This window comes from Salmo salar, chromosome ssa18 (assembly GCF_905237065.1).
Source record: "Salmo salar chromosome ssa18, Ssal_v3.1, whole genome shotgun sequence".
In the NCBI taxonomy this organism is placed as follows: Eukaryota; Metazoa; Chordata; class Actinopteri; order Salmoniformes; family Salmonidae; genus Salmo; species Salmo salar.
In genome coordinates, this window is record NC_059459.1 from 32,130,049 (window position 1) to 32,144,009 (window position 13,961).

General features: G+C 42.9%; 1 protein-coding gene across 1 annotated transcript in view; it reads left to right on the forward strand.

Annotated features, from left to right (window-relative positions):
• Window positions 1-784: 784 nt before the first annotated feature.
• The window catches only part of LOC106595966 (putative thiamine transporter SLC35F3), a 201,708-nt gene continuing 188,531 nt past the window's right edge, over window positions 785-13,961 (forward strand). The window contains exons 1-2 of the mRNA XM_045701037.1: window positions 785-1,029; window positions 2,416-2,636. Coding sequence (XP_045556993.1) covers window positions 932-1,029; window positions 2,416-2,636 — 319 coding nt within the window. The 5' untranslated portion in view covers window positions 785-931. The remainder of the gene's footprint in view (window positions 1,030-2,415; window positions 2,637-13,961) is intronic.

Consider the following 13,961-nt stretch of genomic DNA (forward strand, 5'->3'; position numbering starts at 1 on the left):
AGACAGCAAGGAGCTGTTCGTTGCTCCAGAGCCTTTCAATATGAATTGTGTGTGTGTGTGTGTTTATTACCTTTCGGTATGTGAATCCATTTCACATGAATTGGTTCTCAGCAGTTTGACTGGGACTAGGGATCTGTCCCAAATGGCACACTATTCCATATGTAGTGCACTTATCTGAACCCCTATGGGTCCTGGTCAAAAGTAGTGCACTATAGGAAGCCATTTGAGATGCTACCTACAGAGTTGATTAATCCCATCAAATCCCTCACAATATACCAGCTGATTGGATGGATACTTGAGACTCCTCTCATATGATGTACCAAACTGTATTTCAGTATTAATGTCATGAATCTCTTGTGGACTGAACAAATTACGCAATATTTTACTTCTGGGTTAACCAATATTATATTGTCATCTCCTGGAAACTAAACTGATAAGGTTTGTTTCAAACGGAGTATAGCATATTTAGATTCCAGGCTAATTTAATAGCCAACTGCTTTTGACGTCTGAAGTAAGGCCGATTCCACAACCATGGTCTGTGGAGATCTCAGTGGCAATTCATAGGGATTAAGGTCTCAGTTAACAAAATTGACTAGGTCATGCATCCAATTCCACAGACATGTTCCTAATCTAAAAAACGAATCACAAAAAATCGATTCCAGTTTGTAAGGCTACCTCAGGGTTCCATAAAAGAGGAATGTATTTCTGACCACGGGTAGGTGGCACTGTTGCAATGTTCGCCAGAAGCCCCGAGGTGTCCAAGCGGATGGAGATTGGAGAGCGCAATTGCCCCTATCTATCTGAGCCTGTTAAAATGATGTAATGCAACGGCATATGTGTGGGTGAGAAGGGGGACCATGTTATTTTTCTCCGTGGTTAAACTGGATTTACAGTACCGGGCTCGCGCTGTCCCCAACTGAGTGGCATTATCATGTACGGCGATGGAGAGGGCACTGTTTGGGACAGAGTCGGACGCCCCCGACGGGACTGCATGTGCTACCTCGGACCTCCGACTACTTTGATGCCCATGTAAGAATTATGATGACGTTCTCAGTAGACTAGACTGTTCCAAAATTAGATAGGTTACATTGCATAGTAGCCTATAGAGTCAGTAAGTGCGTATACAACTAGGCTGTTATTGGAAAATGTTCTTCATGCGTCCATGCCTAAAAGCAGTTGCGGATAAAATAACCTTTGATAAAATAGCCTAAACCAGAATCACAAGTTAATTAGTCTAAGTCCACACTGAATGGTTACCTTCTGTTCAATTTTGACTGTTAATTGTTTGTTTATCTCACGGACTTTGTGTTTTATCTTACCTGCAAATGCATTACCTGCACTGAAAAAAATCTATTCCAGGTTGAAGGATAAAATTTCGATTAAAAAAAATGCTATTCCTATATATGAAAGTTACAGTAACACATTAGTATCCAAACAATGGAATGAAATAACATATTAGACTATATGACTGTAAGCATTCATGGTCCAGCTGACGACTGAGCTGATGATAGGAGACAGTGAAGCTATCAGATCAACAGAAACGAAATGTTCAAATTGACGAGTTGTGTTCATGTCATGCGAGTCCCTGGACCTCAGCATAATAGGCCACCGTTTAAACAGTCGGCAATTAGCCTAGAACAGATTGACACGGAGCAATACTTCAGTGGACACGACATAATTAACGACGCGCATTCCCCATACAAATACAGATCAGATAGGATAGGCTACTATTCCCTCTCCTCTGATTTCCCAGCGTAGGCTAGGCATACAACGCCTCATGGTGGCTGGGAGCAGCAAGAAAGAAAAAAATGGTAACATATACTAGTATAGTTTGTGTTTCCCTGTGCCATTGGATAATATTATCCAGAGGAAGAGATGCCAAGGCCTACTGATACAATGATGCGCTCGAGTGCGCGCACTGGCGCACGCCTCATAGACTGTCACAAATGCTTTGTCCTCATCCTTCCAAATCGCGTTGAATCGATTTATTAATTAGCTACCAAAGCCTACACGTAGGCTGTCTTAACTCTATCTATTTAATAAGGATTGCACAGTGCATGCATATTCAGTACACAGCACAGCACTGTGGTCGCCCAGTCACTTTCGCTTAGCTTCTCTCTCCATCTCTGCCCCTTTCGAGCACATGGTCAGTGAAGGATGAAGATTTCCCGCTCTATGGGCTCCCAGCAGCGGCGTGTGGCTTCCACCAGTGTTGGAGGGAAACTAAACCAGCTCTTAACATTAGTGGTTGACTGAGTTGAAATTGACCGTGGGGAATCATGTTTTATCTTTATCGGCCCTTCCGTCCGCACGCATTAGAACTCTCGCAACCCGCTTGGTCTGAACCGGCCTCACCTCCCGCTCATGGTTCCGGACACTCTTCTAACCGCCTCTCATGTCATACTCTTTCTACAGCGGGATGCGGAAGTCTCCCGATGTGAGTCCCAGACGGCTTTCGGACATCAGCCCCCAACTGAGACAACTGAAGTATCTGGTCGTGGACGAGTCTATCAAAGAGGACACTTTAAAATCGTCCCGTTCCTTTGAAGACATTAACAGCGCGTCGATAGAGGAGAGGATCTTGAGGATCACTGGATACTATGGCTATCAGCCTTGGAATGCTGTCTACACCAACAGTGAGTTGACCAGTTTGGCTTTTTTTACAATTAGCTGCCTACCTGTGACTGTTACATGCTGTGTAAAGTTTGTGTGATTTAAACTTTTATTGGGAATTTAGAAGTCTTGAATTGTGGGCTATATATATTTGACCTAAGTGTAGGGCCAATATCCATAACAGTCCAGACTAAATGTGCAAGATACTGAGAAACACGGTAAGAGAAATAGCCTTTGTTTGAATTAGTGTAAACTATAAAAGTTGAGACACAACATAATAAATGCTGTGTGTGCTCTCTCTCTCTCTCTGTGTGTGTGTGTCTGTGTGTGTCTGTGTGTGTGTGTGTGTGTGTGTGTGTGTGTGTGTGTGTGTGTGTGTGTGTGTGTGTGTGTGTGTGTATCCCGCTGCTCCTAAGAACTGGCCTCTTTCACTATAATTAGCTGCATCAGTTGCTACCAAACAGCAATTAGCCTGTGAATTACAGTGTTTGGTGTTTTGTTATGCATTAATCACCTAATTATATATGCATGGCTGTTGCAGTGGGGGTGAGAGTTGGGGCAAAGCAGCCCTGTTGTTTCAGCTGAATCATGTAAAAAGAATCCCACAAACATCACACACACACACACACACACACACACACACACACACACACACACACACACACACACACACACACACACACACACACACACACACACACAGACAGAGTAGTGCCCAGAATTGAAACAATGCGTGAATATAGACAGGGAAGTCATGACCATCTTCATTTACTGTAGGAACCTGCATTCATGTCATTATTCAGATCAGGAAGAGAGGGTAAACAACAACACGTTAAGTGCAATTGCTTAGGAATTGACTTTTCATTCTGCAGACTTGTTTTCAATGCATATAAAGCAGCAGATCTGTAAGCTAAAGTTCCAGTGTTGTGCCTAACATACTGTATACAGTATCTATTTGCTTGATGATGTTGATCATGATTACCATGATGTGTGTGTTTTGACCCCTTGGGATAAGCAGCATGTTGTGGGTGTGTGTGGGAGTAAACTGTAAACACCCAAACAGGTGATGTCATTGTCTTGCCTTGTTGGGTTCTTTGTGTGATGTCCTAGTTACAGTCCTACACAGACAGCAAAAACAAAGGACCCACACACACAGAAAGAGAGAGGGATATGGAGGTGTAAAAAAACTAACAGGATTTTCCGTGGCATGGAGAAAACATTTCATTTCAGTCTCGTTCACATGATCCCAATGAGCCTGAGTAGTGTTTTATGATGCAAACAAATATGTATTTTTAAAGAAAGAGGAGTTAAAATGAGGCTTTAGATGTTTCTAATCATCTTCAAAGATTATGTGAGCCAGTCATTCACTGACACCCATTTCTCTGCCTTCACTGTTGTTGGGAAACTGTTTTCTAAAACCTCTAGCCACCCCAGCCTTTTCCAAAAATGAGCTGTGTTTTGTTATTTTGGGAAGAGATAGGTTTACATTTGTTTTTGTCAAACCCACACTGCTGTTCGTTTCTTGCTGTAATTTACTTGTGCTATCATCGCAATCACAGCATCTCACGATTGGGCCATGGTCAGAAGTAGTGTACTATATAGGGAATAGGGTGACTCTACCAGCCTTGAAATGAGACTGGTTTCTATATAAGCTCAGTGGTTTGGCCATGACGCACGCATGCACACACACACACACACGCGCTCACACACACACACACGCATGTGCGCACACACACACACAGTCTGACATGAGTTTAGCCTCCTTTTTTACTGTCTCTTCTGAGCAGCAGTGATTGGTGGACAGAGACACAAGCTGTGTTCGAATACCCATACTAACATACTGTATACTACATACTAATGAGTATATACTACATACTATATTAGAGGTCGACCAATTAATCGGAATGGCCTATTAATTAGGGCCGATTTCAAGTTTTCATAACAATCGGTAATCGGCATTTTTGGACACCGATCATGACCGATTACATTGCACTCCACGAGGAGCCTGCATGGCAGGCTGACCACCTGTTATGGGAGTGCAGCAAGGAGCCAAAGGAAGGTGCTAGCTAGCATTAAACGTATCTTATAAAAAACAATCAGTCTTAACATAATCACTAGTTACCTACACATGGTTGATGATATTACTAGTTTATCTAGCTTGTCCTGCGTTGCATGTAATCGATGCGGTGCCTGTTAATTTATCATTGAATCACAGCCTACTTCGTCAAACGGGCGATTTAACAAGCGCATTCGCGAAAAAAGCACTGTCATTGCACCAATGTGTACTTAACTATAAACATCAATGCCTTTCTTAAAATCAATACACAAGTATATATTTTTAAAACCTGCATATTTAGTTAATATTGCCTGCTAACATGAATTTCCTTTAACTAGGGAAATTGTGTCACTTCTCTTGCGTTCTGTGCAACAGAGTCAGGGTATATGCAGCAGTTTGGGCCGCCTGGCTCGTTGCGAACTGTGTGAAGACTATTTCTTCCTAACAAAGACAGCCAACTTTGCCAAACGGGGGATGATTTAACAAAAGCGCATTTGTGAAAAAAGCACAATCGTTGCACGACTGTACCTAACCATAAACATCAATGCCTTTCTTAAAATCAATACACAGAAGTATATTTTTTTAAACCTGCATATTTAGTTAAAAGAAATCCAGGTTAGCAGGCAATATTAAACTAGGGAAATTGTGTCACGTCTCTTGCGTTCATTGCACGCAGAGTCAGGGTATTTGCAACAGTTTGGGCCGCCTGGCTCGTTGCGAACTAATTTGCCAGAATTGTACGTAATTATGACATAACATTGAAGGTTGTGCAATGTAACAGGAATATTTAGATTTAGGGATGCCACCCGTTAGATAAAATACGGAACGGTTCCCTATTTCACTGAAAGAATGAATAAACGTTTTGTTTTCGAAATTATAGTTTCCGGATTTGACCATATTAATGACCTAAGGCTCGTATTTCTGTGTGTTATTATGTTATAATTAAGTATAAGATTTGATATTTGATAGAGCAGTCTGACTGAGCGGTGGTAGGCAGCAGCAGGCTCTTAAGCATTCATTCAAACAGCACTTTCGTGCGTTTGCCAGCAGCTCTTCGCTGTGCTTCAAGCATTGAGCTGTTTATGACTTCAAACCTGTCAACTCCCGAGATTAGGCTGGTATAACCGATGTGAAATGGCTAGCTAGTTAGTGGGGGGCGCGCTAATAGCTCTGCAAGGGCTGGTGCTTTTGTGGAGCGATGGGTAACGATGCTTCGAGGGTGGCTGTTGTCGATGTGTTCCTGGTTGGAGCCCAGGTAGGGGCGAGGAGAGGGACGGATGCTATACTGTTACACTGGCAATACTAAAGTGCCTATAAGAACATCCAATAGTCAAAGGTATATGAAATACAAATCGTATAGAGAGAAATAGTCCTATAATTCCTATAATAACTACAACCTAAAACTTCTTACCTGGGAATATTGAAGACTCATGTTAAAAGGAACCACCAGCTTTCATATGTTCTCATGTTCTGAGCAAGGAACTTAAACGTTAGCTTTCTTACATGGCACATATTACACTTTTACTTTCTTCTCCAACACTTTGTTTTTGCATTATTTAAACCAAATTGAACATGTTTCATTATTTACTTGAGGCTAAATAGATTTTATTGATGTATTATATTAAGTTAAAATAAAAGTGTTCATTCAGTAATGTTGTAATTGTCATTATTGCAAATAAAAAAAAAATCGTCCGATTAATCGCTATCGGGTTTTTGGCCCCCAAATAATCGGTATCGGCGTTGAAAAATCATAATCGGTCGACCTCTATACTATATAGTATTAGTTCATTTTAGTATACTGTAAACAAACAGTATGCTTTCAGTTGAACGTACTAGGTCTTAGCCTGTCTAACAAAAGTTGATGCTGTTGCTATGCAACCTCTTGCTAGCTAGTTAGCATAACAAATTACTAGTTAGACATTTTACGCCTTCGGGTGTGTTCTTAAATTCAATCTGGAGTGCCAGAGTGCGCTCGTAAATTCAGAGCGTTTTCAGATTGTCCGTAAAATCAGAGCGTTTCGCTCTCGGAGCTCACACTGGACGCTCGGGCGGAGGAGTAGGGTTGATTTTAGCATTCTGAACTTGCTAGCAACTTCCAGACACAAATGAGACTACTCTGACCATTTTACTCACCCTAGCAGAGCTGGTTAGGCAGTTTTCATGTTATCCAGAGCGTTGGTGACTGTAACTGTGCTGCTGGCAACAATTTAATTATGCTTTTTGCCGAAGTTTACTGACACGGCCATATTCAACGGGTTTTGAGGCTCGTAAATGTATTATTCTGCGCTCTGGTACACTCATACGAGAGTGCTCTGAAATCGGAGTAGATAGCCAGAGAGAATTTACAAAAGCACACGAATGTCCATTGAGAACACACAATGACTATACCACTTAGCTAAGCTAAGAATGACGGGAAAAATCAAGTCAATAAACGTTGGGTAGTTTGTTACCCTATAGTTAATATACTGGCAAGTTTGATGTATAAGTAGCCAACTAATGCTAGGTAGCTAGCTAACAACATACCGGTACATACTGCTGTAATGATACGCTATGTGGTTCGTAAGGACAGCGTAGCTAACAAATTGTCAGCCAATATAATACGTACGGTAACTTTTTTGAAAAGTCATTACTTTATTACATTGGTCAACATTTTCTTAACATTTGTCATAATTAGTTAAAGCAATGAATTTGTATTCGCTCTCGTTGTACTTCCACTGCATATTTTCCGCCATTTTCTTCAAATCTGGAAACGATGTGTAGCCATGCCCATTTCTTGAAGAATTGCATTATGGGCCCTAAAGTACGGAAATAGTGTCCTCTGCGTGTATACTTCATATTTTGGCGAATCAGGTATGACATCCTGGAACTTTTGGCATACTAACTATATCCATACTATGACCAATAAGCACACTATATACTCAATTTACTTCACAAATAGTATGGTTAGTGCGGTTAGTATGAGTATTCGAACAGAGCTACAGTCTTTAACTTCCTGTTTGCTTGGTCCAACATCTACACTAAAATGGTCAAGTCCCATCCTCACTAGTATTTACAGTAACTAGCCTTGTCTGAGCCACAACGGCCTATAGGGTAGGAGCCTATCTCCAGTTTCTCTAGCGTTGGGCATCCCCAGGACCGAACACTAGTATTTATTACCGTTGTTTAAATATAGCTGGAGCTTTCAGAGACACACAGTGAGCTAACTAGACTAGTATGGAGACATTGTGGATGGAACATTGGACTGGGCTTGCCAACTGCCTGTTCTGTTATCATACCACTGCCACTCTGTCTGCCTGGAACTCTTCATCATATAGGCCAGCAGGAAAGGATACCTTGTAAGGCATTAACATCATAGACATTTAAATGTTGTTAACAATAGCACTCCTCCTTTCCCAACATATTCTTCGTTGTTTGGGCTAATGGCTGTTGGAAATAAATACATTAATAAATGAACAAATGAATGAATGACTCTTATTTGACAATCTTAAAAAGTATAGGGTTGTTTTAACTATGAGAAAACAACAAACCACCCTTACCATTGGGGTAATGTCTGTATAATGTTACCATTGGGAGTGATGTCTGTATCATGTTGTTTTTACTATGAGAAAACAACAGAACACACGTTACCATTGGGGGTAATGTCTGTATAATGTTACAATTGGGGGTAATGTCTTTGTAGTGTTACCATTAGGGGTAATGTCTTTGTAATGTTACCATTGGGGGTAATGTCTGTGTAATGTTACCATTGGGGGTAATGTCTGTGTAATGTTATCATTGGGGGTAATGTCTGTGTAATGTTACCATTAGGGGTAATGTCTGTGTAATGTTATCATTGGGGGTAATGTCTGTGTAATGTTATCATTGGGGGTAATGTCTGTGTTATATTACCATTGGGGGTAATGTCTGTGTAATGTTATCATTGGGTGTAATGTCTGTGTAATGTTACCATTGGGGGTAATGTCTGTGTAATGTTACCATTGGGGGTAATGTCTGTGTAATGTTACCATTAGGCGTAATGTCTGTGTAATGTTACCATTGGGGGTAATGTCTGTATAATGTTACCATTGGGGGTAATGTCTGTATAATGGAAATAGATGGAGGAGACTAGGCTAGAATGGTGACAGCTGAGTGAAGTGTTGAAGGGTTGTCAAGCTGGACAATGTGTTATGTAACCCCTGCTGGACTACTGGATGTGTGTGTGTGTTTGTGTACGTGTGTGTGTGCACGCATGTGTGTGTGTGCGCGCGTGTGTGCGTGTGTGTGTGTGTGTGTGTGTGTGCGTGCGTGTGTGTGTGTTTATTTAAAACATTTTTTAAATTAATTTAACCAGGTAGGCAAGTTGAGAACAAGTTCTAATTTACAACTGTGACCTGGCCAAGGAATGGAATAAACATGGAATAAACAAAACATACAGTCAATAATACAGTAGAACAAAAGAAAAAAAAAGTCTATATACAGTGAGTGTGTGAGACTCTGGCCAGGGCGTGTGACAGTGTGCATTACACAGGAAAGGGAGATGGTTCTGCCCATACGTGCACACTGGGCAGAGATGGGTCTGAGGGCCACACACACACTACCACATCATCAACATCAGCATCAACATGGGTGGCCTGCTGAGGCTGAAATGACATGTATCTGAATGATTTATCAAACAGGAAACAAATGAAACAGCCAGAACTGGGCCGGCTATATTTCTAATGTCAGACAGGAACAGACTGTCTAATGAAGCCTCACATAATCACATCAAATCAAAGTATGCCAACATGTCAGAACTTGTCGTACACAATATGGTGAATTGACAGCCACGCTTCTTAAATGTCCAACTCCCTAGCCCTCCCATTTCCATTAAACATGGTGCACAGTATCGCGCTGAGAGTCTTCTGGGTATGTGACAGCGTTTATTGGTTTTGTTGTGTGAGTTGTATGTTTTAGATATCAGCTATATAGTGTACATACTGCAGACATTCTAATAGGCTGGAATTTGACTGGAACTTGTGTCCTAACTGAGAAGGCTTTGGAAGGAACCTCCCACTTTGAGGTGGACCATAGCTAGCCCACTGGGCACACACTGGTTGAATCAACGTTGTTTCAATGTAATTTGGCAACGTATTGCGACGTGGAATCTATGGAGAAAATATATTCAAACAGAAAATGTTACTATCAATATTGTGGTGACTGTCTAACGGCTCCAATGTTTTTTCCATGTTGATTCCACGTCACAATACGTTGACAAATTATGTTGAAACAACATTGATTCAACCAGTGTGTGCCCAGTGGGCTAGCTATGGTCCACCTTAACGTTTCTTCAAGACCTCCTGCACTGTTTGCAATGTCAGATGTGTATGTGTGTGTGTGTTGGGTGGTTGAGGGATGTTCCAATGTGATGTAGAAAGTTCTGTTATGCAACAAGATCAAATCAATTATTGAGGAGGATGGGTAGATCACACCTGCTGCTGAACCCCTGCTTGTCCCCACTGGAGTCTCTCTAGCTCTCCATGACTCCTGCTGCATCTCTGGGAGAACCGATGTGTCTCTATTGGTGCAATTCCACTAGAGGAACCAAACTGTGTCGGGCCGAGCCGGAACCAACACAAACTAGCCTTGGTGGTTCATGGTTGTTTTCCATTTGTCATGGAGCTGGAAACAGGACTAGGTTTAATTCTCGGGAAAAACTGCTAGCACCCAACTCCAACACACTTTGGACAACAAAGCAGCAACAAATCACTATTGTAAAGTGGTTGTTCCACTGGATATTATAAGGTGAATGCACCAATTTGTAAGTCGCTCTGGATAAGAGCGTCTGCTAAATGACTTAAATGTAAATGTAAACAGAAATCCTAGCATGACAGACCAAGCCTGGTCCCTTATCTCAGTGGTTGTCTCCCTTTTTTGGTTACTGTACCCCCATCTCGTGATTTTACCTTTGAGGATTATTAACGTACTAATTTCCTCCCTTATGCTGATTTAACATTTAGACATCATGTATGTTCTTATAAGTTTAGTTTTTTACCCCCTGTGAAGTGTAATGGCTTCGGTAGTCGTGTAGGAGGAATGAGGCGCAGGAAGCAGCGAACACAGGGTAGCGGTGTTTTTAATAACACTGGAGATAAACAAAAGTTCCCAAACATAGGGAATAAATACAAATAGGCGACAAGGCAAAGCCGACGAACAACACGTCGTCAATGAACAAAATTAATCCCGCACAAACAACGGACGGGCCAGCTAAACTAAATACCCCTCTAATAGCTAATTGGCCACAGGTGCCCAAAACCAAAAAAAGGGAAAACCAAAAAGGGGATCGGTGGCAGCTAATAGGCCGGTGACGACGACCGCCGAGCGCCACCCGAGCAGGAGGGGGCGCCACCGTCGGTGGGAATCGTGACATGAAGAGCCTACTACAATAGGTTTGTCTATGTTCGCTATGTTCACATTTGAGTTGTTGTTTCATAAGTGTGTCAGTCATAGTATGCCTAATCTTTATTTCCTACATTTCAAATCAACAAGTAAGCATATTTAAGAAGTGTATTGGTCCAAAATCTGCTAAATGTACATTATTTTCATTGTTTAGCAGTAGGCTAAATACAATGAACAGTAATTGAAACCACATTCAGAATGCTTTTGATGTAGTGCAAATGTAAGTGAATAAAAAATTAAGTAGTTTACATAAGAACTTCAGCCAGTTTAGTCTTGTGACCTGTCTGCTGCTGGTGTCTGACGTCCTTTTATGGCTTGGACAATCTGTCCAAATACATCTCTGAAGCTGTTAAACGAGGCGGTCTGGGCCAACTGAGCTACCCTGGCTGTCCTGTCTGCTGCCCTGGCTGGCTGCTGCCTCATCTTCACACAGCTGATTGAAGTGCTGATCCTGCTGCTGATGCTGGGCCTCAAGTGTCTCCAGGTATGAGGCCTTGGTCTCCCTCATGAAATGCAGGTATTCTCGTCCCTGGGAAAATATACTGACCAAAAATATAAACGCAACATGCTAAAATGGCAACGATTTTACTGAGTTACAGTTCATATAACGAAATGAGTCAATTAAAATAGGTAAATTAGACCGTCATCTAAGGATTCCACATGACTGGGCAGGGGCCTAGCTATAGGTCCACCCACTGGGGAACCAGGCACCACCAATCAGAATTCATTTTTCCCCACAAAAGGGCTTTATTACAGACAGAAATACTCCTCAGTTTCATCAGCTGTCCGGGTGGCTGGTCTCAGACGATCCCACAGGTGAAGAAGCCGAATGTGGAGGTCCTGGACTGGTGTGGTTACACATAGTCTGTGGTTGTGAGGCTGGTTGGACATACTGCCAAATTCTCTAAAACGACGTTAGAGGCGGCTTGTGGTAGAGGAATGAACATTCAATTCTCTTGCAACAGCTCTGGTGGTCATTCCTGCAGTCAGCATGCCAATCGCACGCTCCCTCAAAACTTGAGACATCTGTGGCATTGTGTTGTGTGACAAACTGCACATTTCAGAGTGGCCTTCTATTGTCCCCAGCACAAGGTGCACCTGTGTAATGATCATGCTGTTTAATCAGCTTCTTGATATGTCACAACTGTCAGGTGGATGGATTAACTTGGCAAAGGAGAAATGTTCACTAACAGGGATATAAACACATTTGTGCAAAACATTTTAGAGAAATAAGCTTTTTGTGCGTATGGAACATTTCTGCAATCTTTTATTTCAGCTCATGAAACATGCGACCAACACTTTATATATTGCGTTTATATTTTTCTTCAGTGTATAAAGGCAGAAGAAATTAGATGTGCAGTACAGGGATGATAAGGTACAGACTCCAAAACAAACCTGAGGGCAGCCAGTGTGAGTGCCATTTTGTTCTCCAACCAGGTATTGTTGCCTCATATGTATTAAATCTTATCCAGTAAAGGCCAGTGTGGGGCCAACCAGATCTACCAACCAGATACATAAATGATGCAAACAGTAAAGGTGTTGGGTCAGAATGATGATTCATTGAATCAGTGTGACAGTTTTATATATCAATTCCTAGATCCACACCCTCCTTGAATAATGTTTAGGAACATAACCCTGCAATGATAAAAGCCTGCTGTGGATGAGATTGAGCTGTTTACCAACAGAGAATGGACCCTTGGCGCCTGGGGGTGCAGGGCTCAGGGGTTGTAGGAACATTGATTGTGTCGATGGACCCTTGGTGTCTGGGGGTGCAGGGCTCAGGGGTTGTAGGAACATTGATTGTGTCGATGGACCCTGGGTGTCTGGGGGTGCAGGGCTCAAATGTTGTAGGAACATTGATTGTGTCGATGGACCCTTGGCGCCTGGGGGTGCAGGGCTCAGGGGTTGTAGGAACATTGATTGTGTCGATGGACCCTGGGTGTCTGGGGGTGAAGGGCTCAGGGGTTGTAGGAACATTGATTGTGTCGATGGACCCTGGGTGTCTGGGGGTGCAGGGCTCAGGGGTTGTAGGAACATTGATTGTGTCGATGGACCCTTGGCGCCTGGGGGTGCAGGGTTCAGGGGTTGTAGGAACGTTGATTGTGTCGAGGACCCTTGGCGCCTGGGGGTGCAGGGCTCAGGGGTTGTAGGAACATTGATTGTGTCGATGGACCCTTGGCGCCTGGGGGTGCAGGGCTCAGGGGTTGTAGGAACGTTGATTGTGTTGATGGACCCTGGGTGTCTGGCGGTGCAGGGCTCAGGGGTTGTAGGAACGTTGATTGTGTCGATGGACCCTTGGCGCCTGGGCTGCAGGGCTCAGGGGTTGTAGGAACGTTGATTGTGTCGATGGACCCTGGGTGTCTGGGGGTGCAGGGCTCAGGGGTTGTAGGAACATTGATTGTGTCGATGGACCCTTGGCGCCTGGGGGTGCAGGGCTCAGGGGTTGTAGGAACGTTGATTGTGTCGATGGACCCTGGGTGTCTGGGGGTGCAGGGCTCAGGGGTTGTAGGAACATTGATTGTGTCGATGGACCCTTGGCGCCTGGGGGTGCAGGGCTCTAAGGTTGTGGCTTCACTATTCGAGCATGCAGCTTCCTCTGAGTCCGTAGGTTCAGGAATGTCCTCTGAAAAGTATAAGTATGTTTGTTTGTATAATGTACAGTTGAATACTCCGGCTAACGTCAAACATGTAGCCAAGTCCACGACGTTGGCCTTCCATGGATGTTTTATATGACAGCTGAAGACATTGGTAGCTAGCTAGATAGCAATTTGTCTAAAAACAATGTATTACCGTGCTGATCATCGCTACTGGGCATCATCTGGCTTCAAATATGGCTGTCTGGCTGACTGGCTGTCTGGCTGATTGGTTGTCTGGCTGT